Below are 22,805 nucleotides of genomic sequence, written 5' to 3'. Positions count from 1 at the left end.
TTAAGTAATAATATGAAAACGCTCTATTTTTCAAGTATAAAAAACCTAATTAAGTCATTCAGAAAAATAATTTTTTAGTTAACAAATGATAAGGAGGAGTTTGATCAAAATAAATAATTTAATTTTAGCTAAAAGGATAAATGATAAATTTTATTATTTTATTGAAAATAAAAATAAAAATGATAATCGTAAATTTAGGTTATGTTTAAAAACAAATCTTTTACGTCAATAAGAAAAACTCATTTCTCAAACACAATAATTCTTCATTCAAAATAAGAAATAAATTAAATTAATAAGATATGTTTTATTGGCAGGAATAAAAAAAAATACTATTTTGAAATTTACAATAACTCAGATATCAATTTATCATATTTAATCAACTGAACTAAATTAATAAGATAGTATTAAAGGTCAAATTAAAGAGTTAAAATATATATATTTAATATAAAAATGAAACCTATGATAGGTAATAAAATGAAACCGAATTTTTTTTTTACGTATTTGATTGAAAAAAAATATATTAGATAGTAATATAAAAATGACTTATATTCCATATATAAAAAATTTAATTAAGCCTATAAATTATGATTATAATTAACGTCAAAATTGTGTTTTTAAAGTATGGGGCTTCAATAATTAAGCATAAATCAACTAAGTTACTTTATTTAAACATGAGATCTCAAGTTTAAATTTTAAGTATTTAACAAAATTAAAATATTTGGAGGGATAATTATCATCCACATTCTCGTGGAGGATACATGTTCTTATTCTTATCACCTTATGTTTTCCTATAACCAACAATATCCCTGAATTGCACGTGAGTTATCCACTCATGAGTTGCACGACAGGTATAAAAGAAAACGTAGGTGTAGAAATAACATTTTTGTTTTAATATAAGATTCATAAGTTAATACTATTTCCAAATTTGCCAAGGGTGAGCTTCAACAGGAGAAGTTATACTCTGGTCCGGGATCATCCCGCCCAATACACATGCAACATGTGGACCGTGGACAACTTATTAACATCTGGCTTAAGGGAGAAACATGAGGGTTAATGGGTGTTTGCTTAATCAATTAAATGAGAGAAAAACCAAATTGAAATCAAGTTAATCAATTCGTATTGAAAATTTCATACTTGAGTTTGAAAGATGACATCCGGCCATTTTCTCTCAAGATCTCTTGTATTGAAAATTTCATACTTGTACTTATTGCTACGAATTATTTTGCAGATTTAGATGATACTTTGTATCCCCTCAATTTTGGTCTTGCAAATGCAGTTCCCCACAATATTCAAGGTAAGGGAGAAAGAGCTTGACTATGCGAGGAGGATTTTCCTGAGAAGTGAAGATTACAAAGGGAAGGAATTGCATATTGCATATTAAAACCGATGACATGCTATTACTACAATGAGCCCAGAACATTGCCTTGCTATTTAAATTTAACCTTTCAAATGAATTCGAGAAAGCTTATTGGAATGAAAAGTGTTTACCGTGTCTATCGGAACAGGAATTAACTATGATTTGATTTTTCGCTCGTTTTAATTGATTAAGCAAACACCGTTAACCCTCATATTTTTCCGTCAAGTCCCATGTAATTCAGTTGTCCACGTGTCACATGCATATTGGTCGGGGATACAGCTAACATGGTGGTCCCGGACCATGTTATAATTTCTGGGTGTTGGAGTAGAATGCATGATGTTTTATGTTCAAATCTCTGATCATTATAAAAATAAAATGTGGTGGCCTTTGTAATGAATGTAGCATTTATATCCTCCTTTGTTACTTTTGGTAAATGGAAGTTTTCTTTTTCCAATAATTTTGCTCCTCACTTTTGCAGAGGAATACGATAATCAACAATTACATTATACTAAAAAAGTAGAAAGAGAGATTTCATGCATGAATTAGCATGGAAGGCGAATACTAGTTTTAGGATCATAGTGTTATCTTCATGTGTTTGCGTCCAAAGCTAGGATGGTGCTAAGGTTCATTGGATTCATATAGGCTTTAGAACCTGACATAATTTCCTCCACAATAAGCCTATTGGCCTTTTCAGATGGATGGAATGCATCCCAAAATGCATACTGCTCTCTATTGGAGCACAGGTTGGAGAGTGCTGTGCACAACCCAAGACCATTGTAAGGTCCTTGCCCACAACAAGCTACTTGCGATGTAACAAATCCTACACAGAGCAACAACATAAATGTTAGTTTGCTTGATAATTTCTTTATGACAGTCACTATTTAAAGAAATCGCATTAAATCTCATGATTCAATTCACATATTTCTACTTGGTTGTCTCCATTTTCCTCTGTCATTAACTAAAATGTAATATTATTTCACCTCATCATTAATATTTTCAATAAGGTGATATGTTGCACTAAAGGACAAAGGAGAGACATCAATTGTGAACAACACAATCTTTGATATTGTGAAAAATTGCAATCGATTGTTACTGATGTGCCCACATGCATTTGTTGTACGTTGAGGTAACAGAGACCCCAAAAACTTTGATGCTTGGTCAGAATTGCATAATTTAAAACTTTTTTTTTATATGTAGAAATCAAAAGCATTAAAGATTTACAACAATTCATGTATTCTGATCAATTATTTGAACGAGACTCCATTAGTAATTGAAAACCTGTGGGAAAAACTGGCTAGATGGCGTGAAAATTGATGAGTTAGTAGTGTGTAGTACCAAATTGTTGGGGGTTAGAAACGAAGTCGTTGTGCGTTTTTCCTGTGTTTGCAGCAATAAAAACGTCCTTTCCAATTTTCCTGTTGAGTCGTAGTAACATTTGTTCGAGTTGAGGGTTAAACAATGCTGCAGCTTGTTGCAGTTCAGGAGCACATTGTTCATTTCTACCACGTTGGGCCAATTCAGATGGAACACAACCCAAGGGTCCTGTGCCTGTCACCAGAACTCTACGAGCTCCTAAATCATATAGCCTCTGTAACATATATATAATGACTATGAGAGAAAGAGTGATCACAAGAATTGAGTGATGTTAACCCTTTCGTTTAATCAATAGGGAGTTACCTTCAAAAGCTTTTGGTACTCAGAGATGAGATACTTGACATATGCAGGAAGTGGGTATTGTTGAGACCTTGCTGAATTGGGCACCAAGAAGTAGTTGTTTACAAAATCATTGCCACCTACAGTAATGAGCACTAGTGCTTTATTCACTAAGCTCTTAGTCTGTGAAGCTCCAATTAAATCTCTCACTCGGTTTTGGTACTCTTTAAAATACTGTAGCTGTCTATACATTCTGATTACATTTACCTGCAAAAGTTGCATAAAATCAATTTTAAGTGCAATCCTCAAAGTTAGCCTCAAAATTATAATGTTTTTTGTCCTTGAAATTTTTTCAGATTTTGGATTTGGTCCTTAACATATTTTTTTCTTGAATTTTGGTCCCTATTTTTTTTTTTTTTTTGTATTTCATCCTTTAAATACAATAGTGAAATGCAATTTTTTTTTTCAGAAAAGAATTTGTTAAGGACCAAATACAAAATCTGAAATTATATTTAAGCCTTGTTTTCCTTATTTTAGAATTCATCTTGGATTATATTTATACATTCTGTGCTTAACGTTTTGGACATAACATGACAAGTAACTAACAAGTAATTAATAAACTTACAAACTGAATTCCAGTGTCATTAAGTATTCCAATTCCAGCTGAAGCGAAATTGGCACCAACAAGGAGCTTATTTCCTCTTAATTCTGGACTCAAGTATGGCAATGTAGACTCAGCACTAAGTCGCTGACCTGAAACATCCCAATTAGTTAGACATACACTTTATACGTCTATGTTAAGTTAATTATTATATACAAAGCTACATGACAAAAAAAGAAGGGTTCAAACTTGAAATGTGAATGATGAAAATGAAGCTTAAAAGATGCATGTTAAAGCCAAAAAAAAAAAAAAAGGTTGAAAATGTGCAAAGAGATGTGTGAACTAAACTGATAAGATCAGGAATGTTGTAGCCATTGGAGAAACGACCAGTTGGTCTATGACTTGGAGGGTAATCAATCCCATAAGGAGGGGCATCAGCACGTGCCGTGGTAGCCAAGTAATTGTTATTTCCACTATCAACAAGTGAATCTCCAAACACAAAGAAAGCCCTTGGCCTAGCTTCAGCCCCAGAGACTAAGACTCCAACCACTAACAAGACTATACTAGGAATAGTCAATGGTGTAAAACTTGACAAGATTGCCATATTGAAATGAACCTTTAAATTTGGGATTGGTAGTTTGTTTACTAAATTAAGGATAGATAATTTGAGATGTGGATGGAGGATTTCTTAGGATTCAAGTCTTTATATAATGAATTTTGTCGCACCATTTGATACAGATCTTACTTGTTTAGGAGGTCGCTTTATTGCTCTATGATTGAAGGTTTTATGTTCTTCTAAAACCGGTGGCATTCGTCAAAAACATAAATGTGATAGGTTGGATTTATTGAGATGCAACAAGAAATGAAAGATAGTAATGGTACGTCCATAATACTTAATTAAATGCAATTTGACCAGAAATATATAGCTTCTTGTTCAATGTTCATTAAAATTTCCTTGTTAATTCAATACTCTGTTGCAGATATGCGCGTACGTGTTTCCTGTACCGAGTGTTTTTTAACTTCAAACTTCTGATTATTTCAAAAATCATCATCCATTAATTTGAATTTTAAAAAAATTATTACAAAAATAATAATCATACCATTCATTATTTTTTTTAAAGGCATCACGCCATTCATTATGAGGTATACTTAAATGACAATATAAAAAAAAATTACAGCATAAAAGTGCATATTAATAAACTTAAACTTTTCTAGAACACATTTATCTTAAATGGTTACTAAGTTCTTTTAAAACATTTTTTTTTCTATATCGCATATATCTTTTATTGTATGTAATATGTTTCAGTTGAGTAAGACTTAAAATGTCATATTGAAATCAAGAAAAATTATCTTGTATAAATCTGTTAATGTAAAATAGACCACAAAAATAAATAGTAGCTAACGAGGAAGAAACAATTCGAAAGTTCACCTAATTAATTTGAAAAAAATGGCTTTATGTATAGTTGAAAAAAATATAGTTCTTGGATTTCAATGAAGATATGCAAATATTAGATCCTACAAACAAAATTTAGTGAGGGTAGGTATTCTAGTTAACTGTCGCACCCACTTCCCCGTCCCTTTTTTATCCGTACACCCTCGGCCTTAACTAAAATACTTTGTAAATTTTCTAGTATTTAATTTTCATAATATTTTTATGTTTCTAATTTACTCACTTTTTATTTTAATCTTTGTAAAAATAAAAAAGGACCCTAATAAGCTCTTGCCATTATAAGTTGTTTTTGAAAGAAGGATACTTATGTTATTTCATTCGTAACAAGCAAAAAGATACAAATAAGAATTACTACAAAAAGAGCCTTTCAAACACGGTTGTATAATATTTTGTATGATGATTTTCAATCGTCTTTGAATCCTTTGTCATGAAAAGTGTTGTCTTTTCATGACTGTTTTTAAACTGTTTTAAAATTTTGGTGTCTACATCGATTTTTTAGAAATCGTCTTAGAATATACTATTTTTTTGTTTAAAAAATATTTAAAAACATGAAAATTTAAAGACAGTTTTCAAAAAATCGTCTTCGATTGTAAATATTTTGTATTGCATAAAGGTCTAAAGCCAGATTATACCAAGTTTTAAATATGTAGGAAACCAATTTAGTAGTATATATGAAAAAAAAAATAAAGCTATGACACTATATATAAACCAAACTGGGGATGAGTTTATCACACTTAGGGTAAGAGTGAACATGTGTAGGATCCTTAAAGAAACAAATTGAGGTTAATTTTGGGGTGTTTTATGTGTTTTAATTTTTCTTGTACAATGATAACTATGAATTGCTCATGTTTGATGGGTCAATTGATGCCTTGATGTGAATTGGATGGTTTAATCGAGTGTTTGACTTTGAATGTTGGAAACCTAGAAATTTGGGAATTCTTGATTCTTGCATGTTTTCTTGAAATTGATTGAGGGGTTTTGTTCCCCATGATGTGATCACATGTTCTGTGCTATTCGTTTTGAATTTGGGTGTTTTTTAAGATCTGAATCATGCCTCTTTTACTTCACGAAATGGAGGTTTTTCACGAAGTACGACCGTGATTGGTGAGAGCATGCTCGTGCTTAGTGAAAATCAGTTGTTTTAAGCTTGTACTATTTTCCTAATAACATGAGTTAACTTATAGCCTAAACCTGACTAATAAAATGACTGAACTAGGTTTTGTGATCTGCATAAAAGTTGTAGCCCCAGATGTTAGCTAACAAATTCTGTTGGTTTCACCCAATTCGGAGTTATATAGCCCCATGGAGAGTCAAATTATTGAGCAAAGGTCGAACTGTCAGGATTAAGCAATGATCCAATGTTTACCTTAGGTTTAGACATAGTTAATGGTCAAACCGATTTTTGTGATAAACATAAGAGTTGTAGATAATTGTCTTAGCTTTCAAATAAGATAAGTATGAACTTAATAAGATTATTACATCCCCTGTACTTGTAACTTTACTCTACAAAGGTTGTAGTAACTTAGGAGGAAATGTAAGGATATACTTGTTTACTATACATGTACATGTGGTTGCTATTAACTGAATGAATAAGTGAATGACTATATGCCTTAAATATTGGAAGATTTTTATTGTATGATATATATATATATATATATATGCTCTGTGTCATGTAAATATTACTACTGTGTGATGTGTATATGACCCATGATGCGTAATGACATGACATTTTGAGATTATGAAATTATGATTGAGATTGAATATAAGTGGCAACTTGAGAATGTGTTAATTTGTGAGATACACATGAACATGTGATGGTGGATTGTGACGTTGTAAAAAGTTAAATTGTGGACATGGAATATGGTTGTGTATAAGTGTTTGGTTAATACTTGATGTGATATTACTTATATTGTGAATTGTGAATTATACAATAATCTTGCTAGTGTTTACCTAGAGAAAAGTGTTTATGCGCGAGGTGTGAAAAGGAAAGTGTAGGATTCCAAGTTAGGAACCTGTGATGTTAAAAGAAAAGTTTAGGGTTCTAAGTTAGGAACCCGATGTGTTAAATTATAGCGCAATGTGTTAAACGTGTTTGAAAACAAGTGTGATGTCGGGGGTATTGTATAATTCATGAGCAGTGTCTGTATGCAAAAGTTATTTTAGGGGTTGGACCTGAATCAAGAAGGTGAGACCCTAATGAATTCTTCAGAGTCTAGGCCTTGGGGGTAAATACACTCGGTTTGAGTACTCCTTTAAGCCTATGCTGATCCATATGATTGGAACATTCTTGCAAAATAGAGTGACCCTGACTAGTTACCTTATGATTTCACTTAGTGAGAGTCACTTAACATACTCATTATGTAACGTGTCTTGTTATGTACTCCTATACCCCCAGGTGTTGTTTTTCACTGACATGATACCACATTGCATAAAGGATTGAGTCTTAGTGTATCTGTTCCATAACGCTTATGTAATGGTTATTATGACTTGTGACTTGTTATGTGATGGTGTGTAATGAATTGTGTAAGTATGAGGTGTGGTATTGTATTTGAGATGTGTTGTCTTGAATATATGATTAATCGTGAAGGCGTGGTATGTGATTTGTGATTAAATTCTAGGGCAAGTAATGCTGCATGTTGAGTGTTGAAATAATGTGAACTATGCCAAAGTTGAGTCATGTTACACCTATGTTGTTATTATAATTATATTATTGTTATATTTATATCATACCTGTATGCTTCCCTTTATTTCTATTCGTTGAGGAATGTGATGGCTCACTCCCTATGTGTTGTTTGTGTTTAAATCATGTGATGATCTCGAACCTTGTGTTCATGGGAGTAAATGGCTAGGTAGATTGCTTTAAGGAACCTCGTGCTGGAGGATGTCGGGGCACAATACTGTGATAGGATATGATATTGGGTCATGAGTTTATGTTTTAATTGCATGATGTTTCGAATATATTATTTTACTTTATTTTATTTTTCTGCTTAACTTGAGTTCTTTTGTAAACTTGAACGGCTTTGTATTGAGCTGGAAATGTTTTTGAGAAGTTTTATTTGGTAACAATAAAACATATATGAATCTTTTAGCCACGTGGGTTTAGTTAAGATTTTATTGAATAAAATTGATTTAATTAGATTTTCCATTTTATATCCTTTTCCCATTTATATGCATGTTGGGGTAGAAGGTGTCATAATATATGTTACTCCCCGGTTTCATTGAGATGCATTATATTATGTTACTTTCTATGATGCATGATACTTATTTTATCTATATTTGGTGACCATGGAGGTTCACCTATTCACCATTATCATTTATTTGAGCATGTATGGCTTATTATGTTTTTTATTTCATTGCCGACTCGAGGTTTTAACACAATAAGTGGTTACTACATTTTATTATGAATGTTTTAAAAGATCAAGTGTTGATTTATGAAATCGGTTAGAAACTTTTTATTTTTGCCAAAAAATCCGCTATCTTTTCTCATCTTTTGAGTTAACTCTAATAAAAATGGAGGATCATCTTTCATTAAGTAAATCAATGGACTTTTTGAAAGGATACATTTTTTAGGGTGTTACACATGAGCACGCCAAACGGTGAGGTTCCCCTACACATGTTCTTTTGAACTCTCTTTGATCGCTATTTTTATGGAGCACTGGACAAAGTCAGAGGCGAGATCTTGAGGTCGAGGCCATCGTCGGTGTAGAATTGCAACATGTTGCTTCAGGCGTTGAAACCTCGATCGGGTTTTCGGTTCGCCGATGCTTGCGCAATTCTAGAGATGAGTTTTTTTTCATAGATCTAAGTTTTTTTTAGATCTAAGATTGGTCAGAAAACGTATGTTTAGTGTTGCAACATATAAGAGTTTTTGTTTTTTTAGATCTATGATTCCAAAGGCGGTGGAACTCTAGTGCAATGGTTTACAAAACGCGCCATTGTTGCAACATATAGAGTTTGTTTTTTTAGATTTTTATGTTGATTTGCAACATATTTGATTTTTATATTTTTATGTTGATTTGCAATAGATATAGGTTCTCTTATTCTCCTTGATACTGGATTGCAATTTGTAATTCTAGATCTGAGTAAACGATGGGTTTTATGTTGTGTTTCTGGGTGTTTTATGTTTGTGTTTGTCTATTTGTATTTATGCTTTTGTTGTTGGTGAAGAAAGGGGAAAGGGGGGTGGTGGTGGTGGGCCTGGTGGCGGTGTGAGAGAGGGAGGAAACAGTGGCATTGGAGGGTGACGAGCATCGGAGAGCCGTCGTTACCAAAAGCCGTCTCCAATGGTGGCAAACGGTGGTGTCCACAATGGTGTTCTATTTGAAGAAGATGGTGAGTAAGTTGAAGAAGACAGTAGAATCAACCTAATGTACTGAATTTTTGAAATTTTACTTCAATCTAATTTGTGGCTTGAAAATGACAAATTAATTAGTCCATCGAAAATTTGATGACAAATTAGTCCTATCAAGTCAGCACTCCATGTGACACTTTTTTCTCGTGACAATGCAGTCCTCAATGGTCACATCATTAGACTTCAAGGACCAAAGTAACATCAGGACTAATCTATTGGGATTTTTACACATTCGAGGACAAAAAATTAGTTTTCCATCTTTTTGGGACTCATGTTAGTGATTTATACTTTCAAGAACGAATTTGGATATTTACCCTTTTATGAATTAATGTTTGCCATTACATGCAGGGAACATTTTCATGATTTGTTTGGCCTTAGAAAACATAAAGAAACAGTAGAGCTTGTTGGTTAATTTAAAAATCGAGATAATACTGGATAAATCTGAAGTCGTGTATAACACTTTCAGATTGAATCAAATTTCGGGGTTCAACCGGATAAAATCAGAAGATTATAATTCAAGAGTTTTGTTTTGGTCTTATATGTTTTGTCACATGTTATGCTTTTTGAACAAGAATGATTATTTATGATCAAAGAACAGGTGGTTTTTAGCGGTTGATGGAAGTTATTTCTTTTTAAAAACTGCCGTTGATGGAAGTTTTAGTAACTTCTATGTAACTTCCAACCGTTGATGGAAGTTTTAGTAACTTCCATGTAACTTCCAAAATTTTCCTAAACCGAACATCTCGTTATTACATTAAAACAAGCGTGCACTCTTATTTTAACATAATAAAGAGATCAATTATACTAAAATGTCCAACAAACCTCCCCCATTTTAGTGTAATTGTCGATCAAATCACCAAAGTCATAACATACAACAAACTACTGCATAGATGAAATATCGTGACGATTGAATTTCATCTTAGCAAATTACACGTTTCAAATATTCGAATATCAGGGTGTCACTAAGGATTGAACCCTTTCTATTCATAATGAATACATGAAGATAATTTGCACAATAGTTTATAACATTACTCTTGCTCGACACTAATTTACTAGCCTGTGTCCCTATCCTTCATAAGCATATCAAAGCCAAGTCCTAGCTTCTTGAAGCGGCTAAACTTCATGCTTATATAGGTAGTCCTTTTCTTTCTTGCACCTGCAAATGCAATTTTTCAAAAGAATCATTGAGAAGTTATACTTCAACCTCCTTAACTTACAGAACTGAACACATTCCTTTTGGGATACTTTCGATGATGTGTTTCAATCTCTACATGTTAAGCTTTCCACATTGAATTCAGCACCTAATGTCATATTAGATGGGAATTGGGTATCTTAACATAAGAGATTTCATATGGACTTTAATCCTAATCCCACAGCCGACCTTTTCACGAGATCTCTACTTAACCCTTTGGTTAAATGATCGGCCAAATTATGCTGAGTTCTCACAAACTCCACTGATATCACACCATGCATGATTAACTCCCGAACCATGTTGTGTCTAACACCCAAGGGTCTAGACTTCCCATTATACACTTGACTATGTGCCTTAGCCAAAGTTCATATGGGGTAACCTTATTCCTTTTGTTAGGAATTCAGTTCAACAAGTAACAGGCTTTCAACATAGTCTCACCCCAAAATCCTTCACTTAAACCCGAATAGGATAACATGGAATTCACCATTTCTTTCAAGGTTCTATTCTTCCTTTCGGCTACACCATTATGTTGTGGTGTATAGGGAGCTGTAGTTTGATGTATTATTCCAGTAGATTGAAAATAATCCGGATCATAATACTCACCTCCCATATCCGTACGAAGAGTTTTGATTAGCCCATTTTGATGAAGTTCTACCTCTTTCTTATAAATTTTAAATTTATCAAGAGCTTCATCTTTTGTATTTAATAAATATACATAACAATACCTTGATGCATCATCAATAAAAGTAACAAGATATTTTTTTTTATGACCTAATGATGGAGTAGCATGCAAATCACACAAATCACTATGATTAAGGTCTAAGACTTTAGTCTCACTTTTAGCATCCTTAAAAGGTTTCCTAGTGATCTTGGTCAACATGCAAGTTTTTCATTTTTCAATGTTCATATCAAAAGGAGGAATCATACTTGTTTTTGACATATCTTTTAATCTTTTGTAATGAACATGTCCTAATCTAGCATGCCAAATTTTTGATTTTGTCATATTAGTTATAGAACTACACGAGGCCATACAAACAGATTCATGAACAAAAGGAACATCAATATTAATTTAAACATTCCATTACAACGATAACCAAATCCGCCAAACGAACCATGTCTTGACAAGATGTACTTGTCACTTTCAAGTACTTGCTTGAAACCATAATTATTTAAAACCATACCAAACAATAAGTTCTTACGAATACCAGGTACAAATAAGACATTATCCAAATACAAACTTTTTCCGGAAGTAAAAACTAAATTCACACAACCTAATCCTAGGATTGGTTCAGTTGCACAATAGAGCCATCATCGATTGGTCTAAATTCCTTGAACCAACGACAATCTTTGCACACATGGCTTGTTGCTCCCGAATCAAACCACCAAGCAACGTCATCATCCTTGTTGCTTTTCAGGATCATTAGACCCACTTGGACCAGCCTTGTTCTTTCCTTTGAACACCCGGCAATCCCTCTTTAAATGACTAGGTTTCCCACACTTCCAACATGACAATTTTGTCTGTTTGTTTGGACCTTTGTTCTTATTTCCTTGAAATTTGCGTTTGTTACCTTTAGCATTATAATTTTGCTTAACTGTTCCACTTTCCTCTACCATATTAACGGAAGAGGAACCTGCTACATTTTTATCATTGATTTTTTTAATTTCCTGAGCCCTCAGCGACTCCTCAATCATGAAATGACTACCGAGTTGAACCAGAGTCAACTCTTCCTTCTTATGTTTCAAGGTATGCTTGAAGTCTTTCCAAGAAGAAGGCAGTTTATCAATTATAGATGAAACTGCAATGGATTCATCCATTTTCAAATCATGTTGAGTAAACTGACCCAAAATTCGCAGCAGTTCATTATATTGTTCCATAACAGGCCTCGAATCAATCATTTTATAATTAAAGAAATTACTAACTAAGAATTTGTTACTTGAAGCATCTTTTGCCATATACTTGGATTCAAGAGAGTCCCATAATTCCTTAGCAGACTCAACATTTTGATAAATATCAAAGAGAGAGTCAGACATACCGTTCAGAATGTGTCCACGACAAATGTAATCGTCGTTCTCCCATTTCAAACGCTTCCTTGTTTGATCCAGAGTTTCGTCTTCCATAAACACCGGCATCGGTGTACTCAGCACATACACCACATTCAATGTTGTTAAGAGAAAGTGCATCTTCTTCTGCCATCTTCTGAAATCCTGCCCTTCAAACTTGTCCAACTTCGCAAACTTGCTTGTCATCTTCGAATTATCGTTCGTCATCTCGAAAGATTTGATTCAATCTTTTGTTGGTTAATTTAAAAATCGAGATAATACTGGATAAATCTGAAGTCGTGTATAACACTTTCAGATTGAATCAAATTTCGGGGTTCAACCAAAATTGTTCAATCGGATAAAATCAGAAGATTATAATTCAAGAGTTTTGTTTTGGTCTTATATGTTTTATCACATGTTATGCTTTCTGAATCAGAATGATTATTTATGATCAAAGAACAGGTGGTTTTTGGCGGTTGATGAAAGTTATTTCTTTTTAAAAACTGCCGTTGATGGAAGTTTTAGTAACTTCTATGTAACTTTCAACCGTTGATGGAAGTTTTAGTAACTTTCATGTAACTTCCAAAATTTGCCTAAACCGAACATCTCGTTATTACATTAAAACAAGCATGCACTCTTATTTTAGCATAATAAAGAGATCAATTACACTAAAATGTCCAACAGAGCTTGCAGCTGAATCTCCACAAGGAATCCTTTGAGCTCCCGACACAGTTGCCAAATCTCAGGTTCTTGATAAGACGAAGTAGCTACCTGGGAATTTTCTCTTGCTTTTTCTGTTACCTCAATTACAGATTCTTTTTTGGTTGGTTATTATTTGCCTTAAGGTGATGTCCTTCTGTTTGGCCAATTTGATTGTGATGTTTAAAATGTCATTATCTGCTTTATGTGGCAAATTGTTGATGTGTAAGCTGAGCAGACTCCTTCGTTGTTGGAATATTTATTGTGAAATGTAGTATTCTATTAAATTTTACAAGTATGCTCCCTTGTAGATTAATACAATGGTTCCGTTTGTCAAATGGTTGTTGGGTTTTCTGAGAGGAGGGAGTTTGACAAAATTCTATTCTACTCTAAACAGATGTATGTACTTATATTACCAGTATGCTTTGTACTTTTCACAATTTTACAGTCTTGGTAGTGTACCAGTCTGTCTAATTTATAATAGGATTAGAAACTTTTGTTGATGAGCTAATATTTTTCTGTTCTTTTATTAATGAATCCAGAATCGACTTTCTTATGCTTCCCTTAGTTTATTATTCTCCTCGATGTTTCTGTTTCTGCTTCAACTTGATCAAAGGAACCATTAATGATATTAGTAACATGAAGGAACTGCTCATCAAGAATTTTAAGTTTCCAAAGGAGTGCATACGTGTCCTCTCAGGTATCTCTAGAAATTTATGATCTGTTTCTGTTCATTTGGGTTTCACTTATTGAGTTATTCTCTATCTTTCTAGTTTGTATTAATTCTTAACAAAGTAAAATTAAAAGCTCGTAAATATAGTAATTTGACACTTTAGAAGGAACACTATATTTCTTAGACTATACTATAGAATTTGATTGAAAATTTAGTTAACAATAAATTTGAAAGGCTTATTAATAGGAATGCAATTATTAATATTTAATATAGTTGTTGTATCACTAAATTGTTCCTTGACAAGTATCTAATGGACTTGTCTAACTTATCCAAAGTAAAAATAGGGTTAAATAATTTCAATATCACATGTGATTGGTGTAATTCTCTTACAACTTTAAGATGATTGATTGCAGGTATTAATTGAAACAATAAACTATGATAAGATTGTTTAACACCATTTTTGTTTAGAGTAAGTTAGACAACCTCGTATCTGATACTTGTTTTCAGTTATATGCATGTTCTAACATCCTCAATAATAATGTGCCACAAACTTTTCTCATTCCAAGACTAAAATGAATTGTAGAACAAGAGCAGAATGCCAATTTAATACCAACGAAACACAACAAGTTGGAGTCCTTAAAGTGGCTGGTGAAGGACTGTCAGCCAGGAGATTCATTTGTCTTTTACTTCTCGGGACACGGTTTGCAACAGCCAGATTTCAAAGAAGACAAAATTGATGGGTTTGATGAGACTCTTTGTCCTGTTGATTTTTTGGGAGAAGGAATGATCATTGACAATGAAATAAATTCTACCATAGTGTGGCCACTGAAGGAAGGTGTCACACTTCATGCTATTGTTGACGCTTGTCATAGTGGAACAATTCTTGATCTTTTGTTTGTTTATAAACATGAAAGATAAGTGCACTTTTTGTGGTTTTTTGCTATTTAATTTTCTGTTTGCATTACCTTAAACAATTTTGAATCTGCCTATTGTATGCTTGCAGTGGCATTTGGGAGGATAACAAGTCCCCTTCAAAAGAACCTATCAGAAACATACAAGTGGTGGATTGGCAATTTGTCTTAGTGGTTGTGAAGATAGTCAGACAGCTGCTGATAGCTCAGTAAGAATTAATCTTTGGAGTTTTTTTCTTTGACAATGCAATAATGTAGTTCAATAGATACTTGCACCTCATGGTGGGTTTTGACCAACCTACGTAGGTTTTTGGTGGAAAGGGAATGAATATGGTGTACTGACTTATCATTTCACAAAAACAATCAGAGAATACTCTGGAATAACTTATGGGGGTCCCCTAGAAAAGATGCATGACGAAATTAAAAAGATTAACCGAAGCAGATGCAATAACCGCATATTGCAACATATCTTAATCGTAAAATTGAACAGGTTGGATCCCATCACCATTTATTGCCACTATAAAATTTCTAAAGTTATATATATACGTCACCATTTTCTTTTTTCATTTTCTAAAGCGAAAAATCCATGTATATATCATTTACCATATGGATTTTGTCCCCTACAAATACTATTTGGATTACGTGAGAGGAGTTACATGTTACCTACACGAGGTTCATCAAGCATATCTCATATATAATCTTTTTCTCCATCAATTGTGATTTATCATATCTCCAGACAATCCAATTATTTTTATATATACAGTGCACGCCATAAATTAATTAGCAGTTCAAGATATAGTTTTCAACTTTTCATGATGAAACTGAATACACATTGCAGGATCCTCTTTTATCATCATCAGAGAAATTTGATGTTTCTACGACAATGTTCACATTGTGAGAATGTAAGTTCGAAAATACAATCTTGCTATGAGTGATTTAGCCGAATAATCTATATTTATTTATATAAAAATTGTCTAGAAAGTTATCATGACAATTTTCTTTCTTTCTTGTTGCACTTTGTGATTTTTTAATAAAAAATTATATAAAAAATTTCGAGAAAGTTGGGTACATGTAACCAAGGACGGAACTAGGTTGATTGAAAAAGGGCAGCTGCCCCCTATTGCACAAAATATACTCATTATTTACATTAAATATCATATTTTTGCCATTCCTTTGTTTCTCTTGCCCTCTACTAAATTCCCATCTTCACCCACAAGGCTCCATAATTTTATGTTTAAGTAGAAAGAATTTTTTTATTATTTAGATTGCTTTTAAATAATTTATAGATATTTTAGTTTACGTTAACATTTTTCTGTTACATTATTTTTGTTAAGAATCTAATTTGCATTGCTTTAATTTATATTTACTTTTAACTAAGAATTTACAATATTTTAAATTTGGGAGATAAATTAATTTTTATACTGAAATCAAAGTATGACAATTCATAAAACTCTTTCTTCATCCTCTAAGCAAAAAGAAGTCAATAGTTTTGATCCATCTCATCCTATTCTTGTGTCACAAATTTAAAAAATTTCACCACTGGCTTGTATTTCTTGTATTAAAAAAGAAGCCAATAAATTTATTGTTATTAAATAAATTAATTTTTAGATAACAATTAATAATAAAATTTCATTATTATTAATTTTGTTTATATGTTAAATTTTGCTCGCTGGACAAGTTTTCCTGATTCCGCCCCAGTATGTCACCATGATAATTTTTTTCTTTTACATTTTCTTTCTCTTTGCATTTTGTGATTTTTTTAGTTAAAAAATTGAGTTGCTTTTTTACTGACTGTGCAAGGCACATGTCAGTATTCTAGATTTGGATTCCCTACATAGGGAGAAGAATACATAGGGAGAAGAAGAGAGAAAATACATAGGGAGAAGAAGAGAGAAAATAAAAAAGTGAAGTTAAATGATAGAGAGATAAAGGAGAGATGGAGAGATGAATATGTAGAGAGGGCCGGGGCTGCAGAGAGAATCCAAATTATCCTTCTATCTGGAGTCCCTCCTACTCCAAAATAGTCCCTTACCCTATCAAGGTGCTTACGAAAGCCACATTTTATTATTGATTCCTAATTCCCGATTCTTTAATTTATCTAGGGTAAAGTCCCTTCGACAGATAAACAAGAAAGACATATATTCATTCCCCAAAAGAAATAATTGGAATCCTATTGGATCTGCATTTTCCTCTCTAAATAGATAGCAGAAGCTGAACTTCATAGACGAATTTGAAAAAGTAGTCACCCCACCGTTTCCTTTGCGTTCATAATTAATTTCCAATACCCAATTCATTATTCATTCAGAGGCCTCACCATTCTGCAATATATTAATTGCTTCTAACAGATACTGAAACAAATGGCAAGTAGACAAGTAAGATGTAACCAGTGTGGATCACTATTAATGGTTTCAGCAGAGACTCGTGTCGTTGAGTGCACAGTGTGCCATGGCATGACCCAGATTCGACCCTCCATTACAGGTCAGTGACGGAACTATGCTTGTTTGAGAGTAGATAAATGTATCCCGCATTTTTAATAAACTCATGAATTTTTTTAAAATTTTATATTTTATATGTTTGAACATTGAATTATTATCATATTAAGATAAATAAATACATTCTCTTATTTTAATAAAATTAAACATATTTATCTTTTGAAATTTTATATTTTATAATTTTTATTTTTATGTGTTTGAATCCTTTTTTTTTTGTTATGTATTAAATTAATTTTTAAAATAGTGTATTCCCACCTCATGTCTTACATCGGCCACTGGCACAGGATCATGGAGTGAAGTAGTCTACAACTCCTTTCATCAGTTTGGAGGTCGTCTCAGAAGCTTTGTAAATACCATAATGCCTGGTTCTGGTTCAGTTAACAATAGCAATCGGCGGGGTTATTATGGGACACCTCAAATTGCGTATTATCCTCCACCTCCTCAGTCACTAAGGCCATCATACAATGCATATGGCCCAAAGCGGGCTGTGCTATGTGGAATTTGCTATCATGGGAAGGATAACCAGCTAAACGGCACCGTGAATGATGTTAAAAACATGAATATCTTTCTGGTTACGGAGTGTGGGTTTCCTAGGGAATCCATTCTCATTCTCACAGGTGTTGTTTCCATATACTTTCTTATGATGTTAACATTTAGAATCAAATAGTATATGTTTAGTTATTCAATATTTCTATGCTGTCTATCTTTATATTTTTTAATCTGTGTCCCTGTGTATCTTTATATATATATATATATATGAGCTAAAACGAGCTTAAAAATATACGTGTAGATACTAAAATGAATATTTTTTAGATATATAAGGACTAAAATATGTTGATACAGAGATCATATAATTAATTAAATCAAATAAATATCTATATCTGTATTTGTGATTATGGGTTGACAAGTAAGGAATTGAGGATAGATCAATTAAAAATATATTCTTATTTTTTTTTTTACTTCACACATATTTTTCCATTGATTCTGTGTCGCATTCGAATTTGATGGTTTTAGAATATGTTTAGTAACCATAACCACAAAACACTTTACACATCTGAACATTCAGAATGAACCTACTCGCAGATGATATGGAGGAGAGAAACCCACAAAAATTCCCGACGAAATATAACATTCTGAAGGCCATGAGGTGGCTAATTGAGGGTAGCCAGTCGGGGGATTCATTGGTGTTCCAGTTCTCAGGACATGGTTGTCAGGAACTGGATACGAATGGGGATTTCGATGAGCTTGATGAGCGTGACGAAGCAATATGTCCGGTTGATTGGGAAAAGCAGGGAATTATACTCGATGATGATATTAATGCTGCAATTGTTAGGCCACTACCATACGGTGCTAAACTTCATGCCATTATTGATTCATGCAATAGTGGCACTGTCCTTGATTTAGCTTATGTGTGGAGCCAGAGGTCAATTTAGGATTAATTAATGCTTGTTTCATGAACAGTAAATATGTATCATACTCTTTAATGTTTTTCTAGTGTAATAACGTAACAGGGACACATGGGATTATCAATATGGAGGTCCTGATAAAGACACAAGTGGAGGGCTAGCAATTTGCATTTCAGGTTGTGGCGATTATCAATCGTCCAAAGAAATCCCTGTATGCAATATTTTTTCCCGCTTAATTGTAATTACCATGTGAATTTCTTTCATATAACTGTGTGGAGATAATTAAATATAGGTTCAAATATAGGCTATAATTAAATATAATTTATAAGGATTAAAAATAAAAAAATATTTTATAAGGGTAAAAAAAACTACAAATTAAAAACTAAAAAAAATATATTTAATCCATAAATATATTCGTATATATTCATGCATGAATTCATATGGGTTGGTTGTGTAGGTCTTAAGTGGTGGTGGCGGCGGCAATGCGGTCACTGGCGTTTTTACTTATAGTTTCATCTATACCATGCTAAATGAACCAGCTGGACTAAGTTATGGTGGCTTGCTCAGTTCCATGCGTTCAACCATCCGTGGGATGCTAAATAACCCAAATGCTTCGCTGTTTAATACAGATTTTACCTTGGCCCCAAGACAGGTATTACTCTCTTTCACAGACACATTAATACAAGATTAAAACAAAATTTTTCTCCTTTATTTTTATTTTAGGCTTTTATTTCATCTTTTAAGTTTTAAAAATTTCACTTGTAACATCAATGTTAGACTCTGACACTGATAGTGTGTTTGGATGGAGCAAGAGTAATTCATTTTTTCAAGAAATTTAAAATGATTCACGATAAAATAGTTTGTTTGGATAAAATACTTGAAAAGAGATTTTATTTTTGATATTTTTATAAATTATTTTGATTGATTAAAACACTGAGATTTCAAATTCTCTAAAAAAATATAGAATTTAAAATTCTTTTTTCAAAGATGTTCACTCTAACTCACATTCTTATTCGCGACTATTTCTCACTCAACACTTGCAACTATGGGTGACCAATGTTTTTACAGCCAACATCGACATAAGTTGTTTTTCACTGACGTTAGCCGAGGTTTTTTCGATCAGAATTTTTTTATATGATGTTAACCAAAGTTATTTTTTATCGATATTGACTAAGATTTTTTTAGATGATGTTGGTTAGGGTTATTTTCTCACTGACGTTATTCATGAGAATTTTTTGTTGACGTCGGCCAAGGATTTTTTTGGTCGACGTTAGCTAGATTTTTTCTACTGACATCGATCATGACTAACTTTTGAGTAGACACCTGCTAGGGGTTTTCAGCCGATGTCAACTAGGTTTTTCCAGCCAACATTAGCCAAAGCTATTTTTTAGCCAATATCGACTATGATTATTTTTCAGCCGATGTTAGTTAGGATGTTTTGGCTTATGTCAACTAGATTTTCTTAGTCAACATCGGTTAGAATTTTTTTTACCGACATCGACTAGGGTTTTCTGGCTGACATCAGTCAGAGCTATTTCTTAACCACATTAGTTAGGTTTTTTGGTTTATATTGGCTAGAGTTTTTTCTGTTAACACCAGCTAGGTATTTTTTACCGACATCGGGTATGACTATTTTTAGTCGACATCGACTAGGTTCTTACGGTCGACATCCACTAGAATTTTTTTAGTCGACATCGGTCAGAGCTATTTTTTAGCCAACATCAGCCAAGGTTATTTTATAGCAGATGTTGGGTAGGGTTTTTTGTCTGACAGTAGTCAGGACCATTTTTTAGCCAACTTCGACTAGGGATTTTTCGATTAACGTTGACCAATGATATTTTTCGGCCGACATCGTGTAGGTTTTATTGGTCGACATCAACCTAACTATTTTTTAGCTGATATTGGATAGATTTTTTTGTCAACGTCTGTTAGGATTTTTTAGGCCAACTTTGGCTAAAAATAGCCTTGGTCAATGTCGTTTGAAAAGATCCTAACCGGTGTTAGCTAAACAAATCCTATCCGACATTGGTAAAAAAACCTAACCAACATCGGCTGAAAAATAGACTCAATCAACGTTAGTTAAAAAATAGCCCCGACTGACATCAGTTAGCAAATATTTTCGACATACTTTGACAAAAAAAACTCTATTTGATGTCGACCAAAAAATAGTCTTGGTTAATATCGGTTTTAAAACATAACTGGTTGTGGTTAGACAAAACAATCATAGTTAAAATTATCAATATTTTATATTTTTAAATAATTAAAAATTAAAAAATATTTTTTAATTAATATTTCAAAATTAGATTTTATTTGTTTTCTATAAAGTTTAGTATTAAAATTTTATCTATTTAAAATATAATTGAAATTTTACATATGGAGAAAATTGAATTCTCCTATCCAAATAAAGAATTTAAAATTGAAAAAAATTGAATTAATTTATCCTAACAAAGTATTTGAAAAAGGAAGAAAATTAAAATCAAAACAATTCAAATTTTTGACATTTCAAATTCGTTGAAATTTTTTAATTCCTAATTCAAACACAATGTAAAAGAATCAATTTTACCTAACCTGATATATGTGTTATAGTTTATCACGTGTTGACAGGAAGAAGAATCGAATTCAACTAACAGAAAAACTTTAAGGGGCTGGAGTAAAAAAAATTCAACTAAACTAAAACCTAAAATATAAATAAGAGATATGAATTTTATTTTAACATAATATAAAATACGAGGCTCATAAGCTTCATATTGGAATACTTACTATAATGTATGACGATGTTAGTATTATAAATGTCTTGGAACAGGATTTGCAGAAGCCACAACTATCCTCTTCCATGGAGTTTGACGTGTATACAGCCCGGGTTGAACTGTGATGGTAAATTCTCGTCAGAAAATAATTATGGAGATTATAACAGTGTAGACAGTTGACAGAGATTAAAGATGTACTACTATTCGAAATAAATTAAACGAGTTATTGGAGATTCGTAACATCTAAGATTCAGAAATTTATGGTTTATCTTAACATGTAAAATAATGAACATGTTGCATGCTGCTAACGTTCTAATTACATTTGAATTAACAATGTCCAGTGTTATATCTGTAATGAAAATTTTTTAAGTGTGGGAAATCTAGTTCATTTTCGATGGCTTTTATTTCAATGGAAAAGATTAATAACAGGGTGAAGGAACCATAAAGGGTTAAGTATACACCTAAAGAAAACCATTTCGATCAACTAGTTTCGATGTAATCTTGTATACTTTGAAGGGTATTATTTTGATGAAGATGATTTCGATAGTATTGTGATACAAATGGAGAAAGAAGCACTCATATGGAAGGACAAATTCGAATTCAAAAGAAACAGTTATAATAGTAGTTTCTTCGAAAAGGAATAAGATGAAACAAGTAAAGTCACTAGATGCAGGAAAGTAGTAAACTGTTATTAATATTAGGAGTCTCACAGTAAAACCTTTCACAATCATTTTTGTTGAATTGAATTATTACCACTCAAATCTTCAAACATTAATATTTTCAACTTAAAGGTTACCGTATAAATATTCATCCTACTTTTAATGAATTATTGTTTGTTTTATTTACTTTTATGCATTTTTTAAATTTTTTATTTTTTTAATCTTCATTTTTTTTTTCTAAATTCTACTTTTATCCGATCTCCTTTGCATGTTATTATCGAATTCATTAAATATTACATAGTTAAAATTATTATTGAAAACTACTATTAGAAAAATATTATTATCAAAAACTATTATTACAAAAATTACTTTATTAACTACTCTTATATAGAAAGAACTACTACTGGTATTAATGGACATTATTATCAAAATTATTATCCTTATTTTCGTCAATCATTAAACGATTTTTTTAGGTTGAAAACTATAATTTCTTATTAAATAAAAAAGAATTTATAATTAAAAATGAATTTTATGTCTCATACTTAAATATTTATTTGTTAATAGAATTATTAGT

General features: G+C 32.2%; 2 protein-coding genes across 5 annotated transcripts; one reads left to right on the top strand and one right to left on the bottom strand.

The window, feature by feature from the left end:
- Positions 1-1,787: 1,787 nt before the first annotated feature.
- LOC114382042 (GDSL esterase/lipase At5g33370-like) lies at positions 1,788-4,283 on the bottom strand. Its single transcript, XM_028341273.1, has 5 exons — positions 3,960-4,283; positions 3,636-3,763; positions 3,035-3,277; positions 2,693-2,945; positions 1,788-2,177 (listed from the first exon to the last, which is right to left on the bottom strand). The coding sequence occupies exons 1-5, from the start codon at positions 4,213-4,215 to the stop codon at positions 1,945-1,947; spliced, it is 1,113 nt and encodes a 370-aa protein (XP_028197074.1). The 5' UTR covers positions 4,216-4,283; the 3' UTR covers positions 1,788-1,944.
- Positions 4,284-14,938: 10,655 nt separating this feature from the next.
- Positions 14,939-21,906, top strand: LOC114381925 (metacaspase-3-like). 4 transcript variants are annotated; one of them, XM_028341155.1, is made up of 9 exons: positions 14,939-15,136; positions 15,295-15,417; positions 15,766-15,829; positions 17,273-17,405; positions 17,704-18,036; positions 18,503-18,842; positions 18,931-19,036; positions 19,283-19,477; positions 21,629-21,906. In XM_028341155.1, the coding sequence occupies exons 2-9, from the start codon at positions 15,335-15,337 to the stop codon at positions 21,695-21,697; spliced, it is 1,323 nt and encodes a 440-aa protein (XP_028196956.1). In that variant the 5' UTR covers positions 14,939-15,136; positions 15,295-15,334; the 3' UTR covers positions 21,698-21,906. The 4 variants fall into 4 exon arrangements, with proteins under 4 accessions (XP_028196956.1, XP_028196955.1, XP_028196957.1 ...); XM_028341154.1 differs by having other exon boundaries at positions 15,234-15,417; XM_028341156.1 differs by lacking the exon at positions 15,295-15,417.
- Positions 21,907-22,805: the final 899 nt, after the last annotated feature.

Source organism: Glycine soja, chromosome 13 (assembly GCF_004193775.1).
Source record: "Glycine soja cultivar W05 chromosome 13, ASM419377v2, whole genome shotgun sequence".
Taxonomy (NCBI): Eukaryota; Viridiplantae; Streptophyta; class Magnoliopsida; order Fabales; family Fabaceae; genus Glycine; species Glycine soja.
This window is presented reverse-complemented; position numbering and strand designations above follow the sequence as displayed.

Coding starts and splice junctions, on each gene's coding strand:
- LOC114382042 (XM_028341273.1), bottom strand. CDS start 4,215: ATGGCAATCTTGTCAAGTTTTACACCATTGACTATTCCTAGTATAGTC. Junction 3,278..3,635: donor ATGACACTGGAATTCAGTTT/GTAAGTTTATTA, acceptor CAACTTTTGCAG/GTAAATGTAATCAGAATGTA. Junction 2,178..2,692: donor TTCTAACCCCCAACAATTTG/GTACTACACACT, acceptor TGCTCTGTGTAG/GATTTGTTACATCGCAAGTA.
- LOC114381925 (XM_028341155.1), top strand. CDS start 15,335: ATGCATGACGAAATTAAAAAGATTAACCGAAGCAGATGCAATAACCGC. Junction 15,418..15,765: donor TTAATCGTAAAATTGAACAG/GTTGGATCCCAT, acceptor TACACATTGCAG/GATCCTCTTTTATCATCATC. Junction 15,830..17,272: donor AATGTTCACATTGTGAGAAT/GTAAGTTCGAAA, acceptor TGCTTCTAACAG/ATACTGAAACAAATGGCAAG.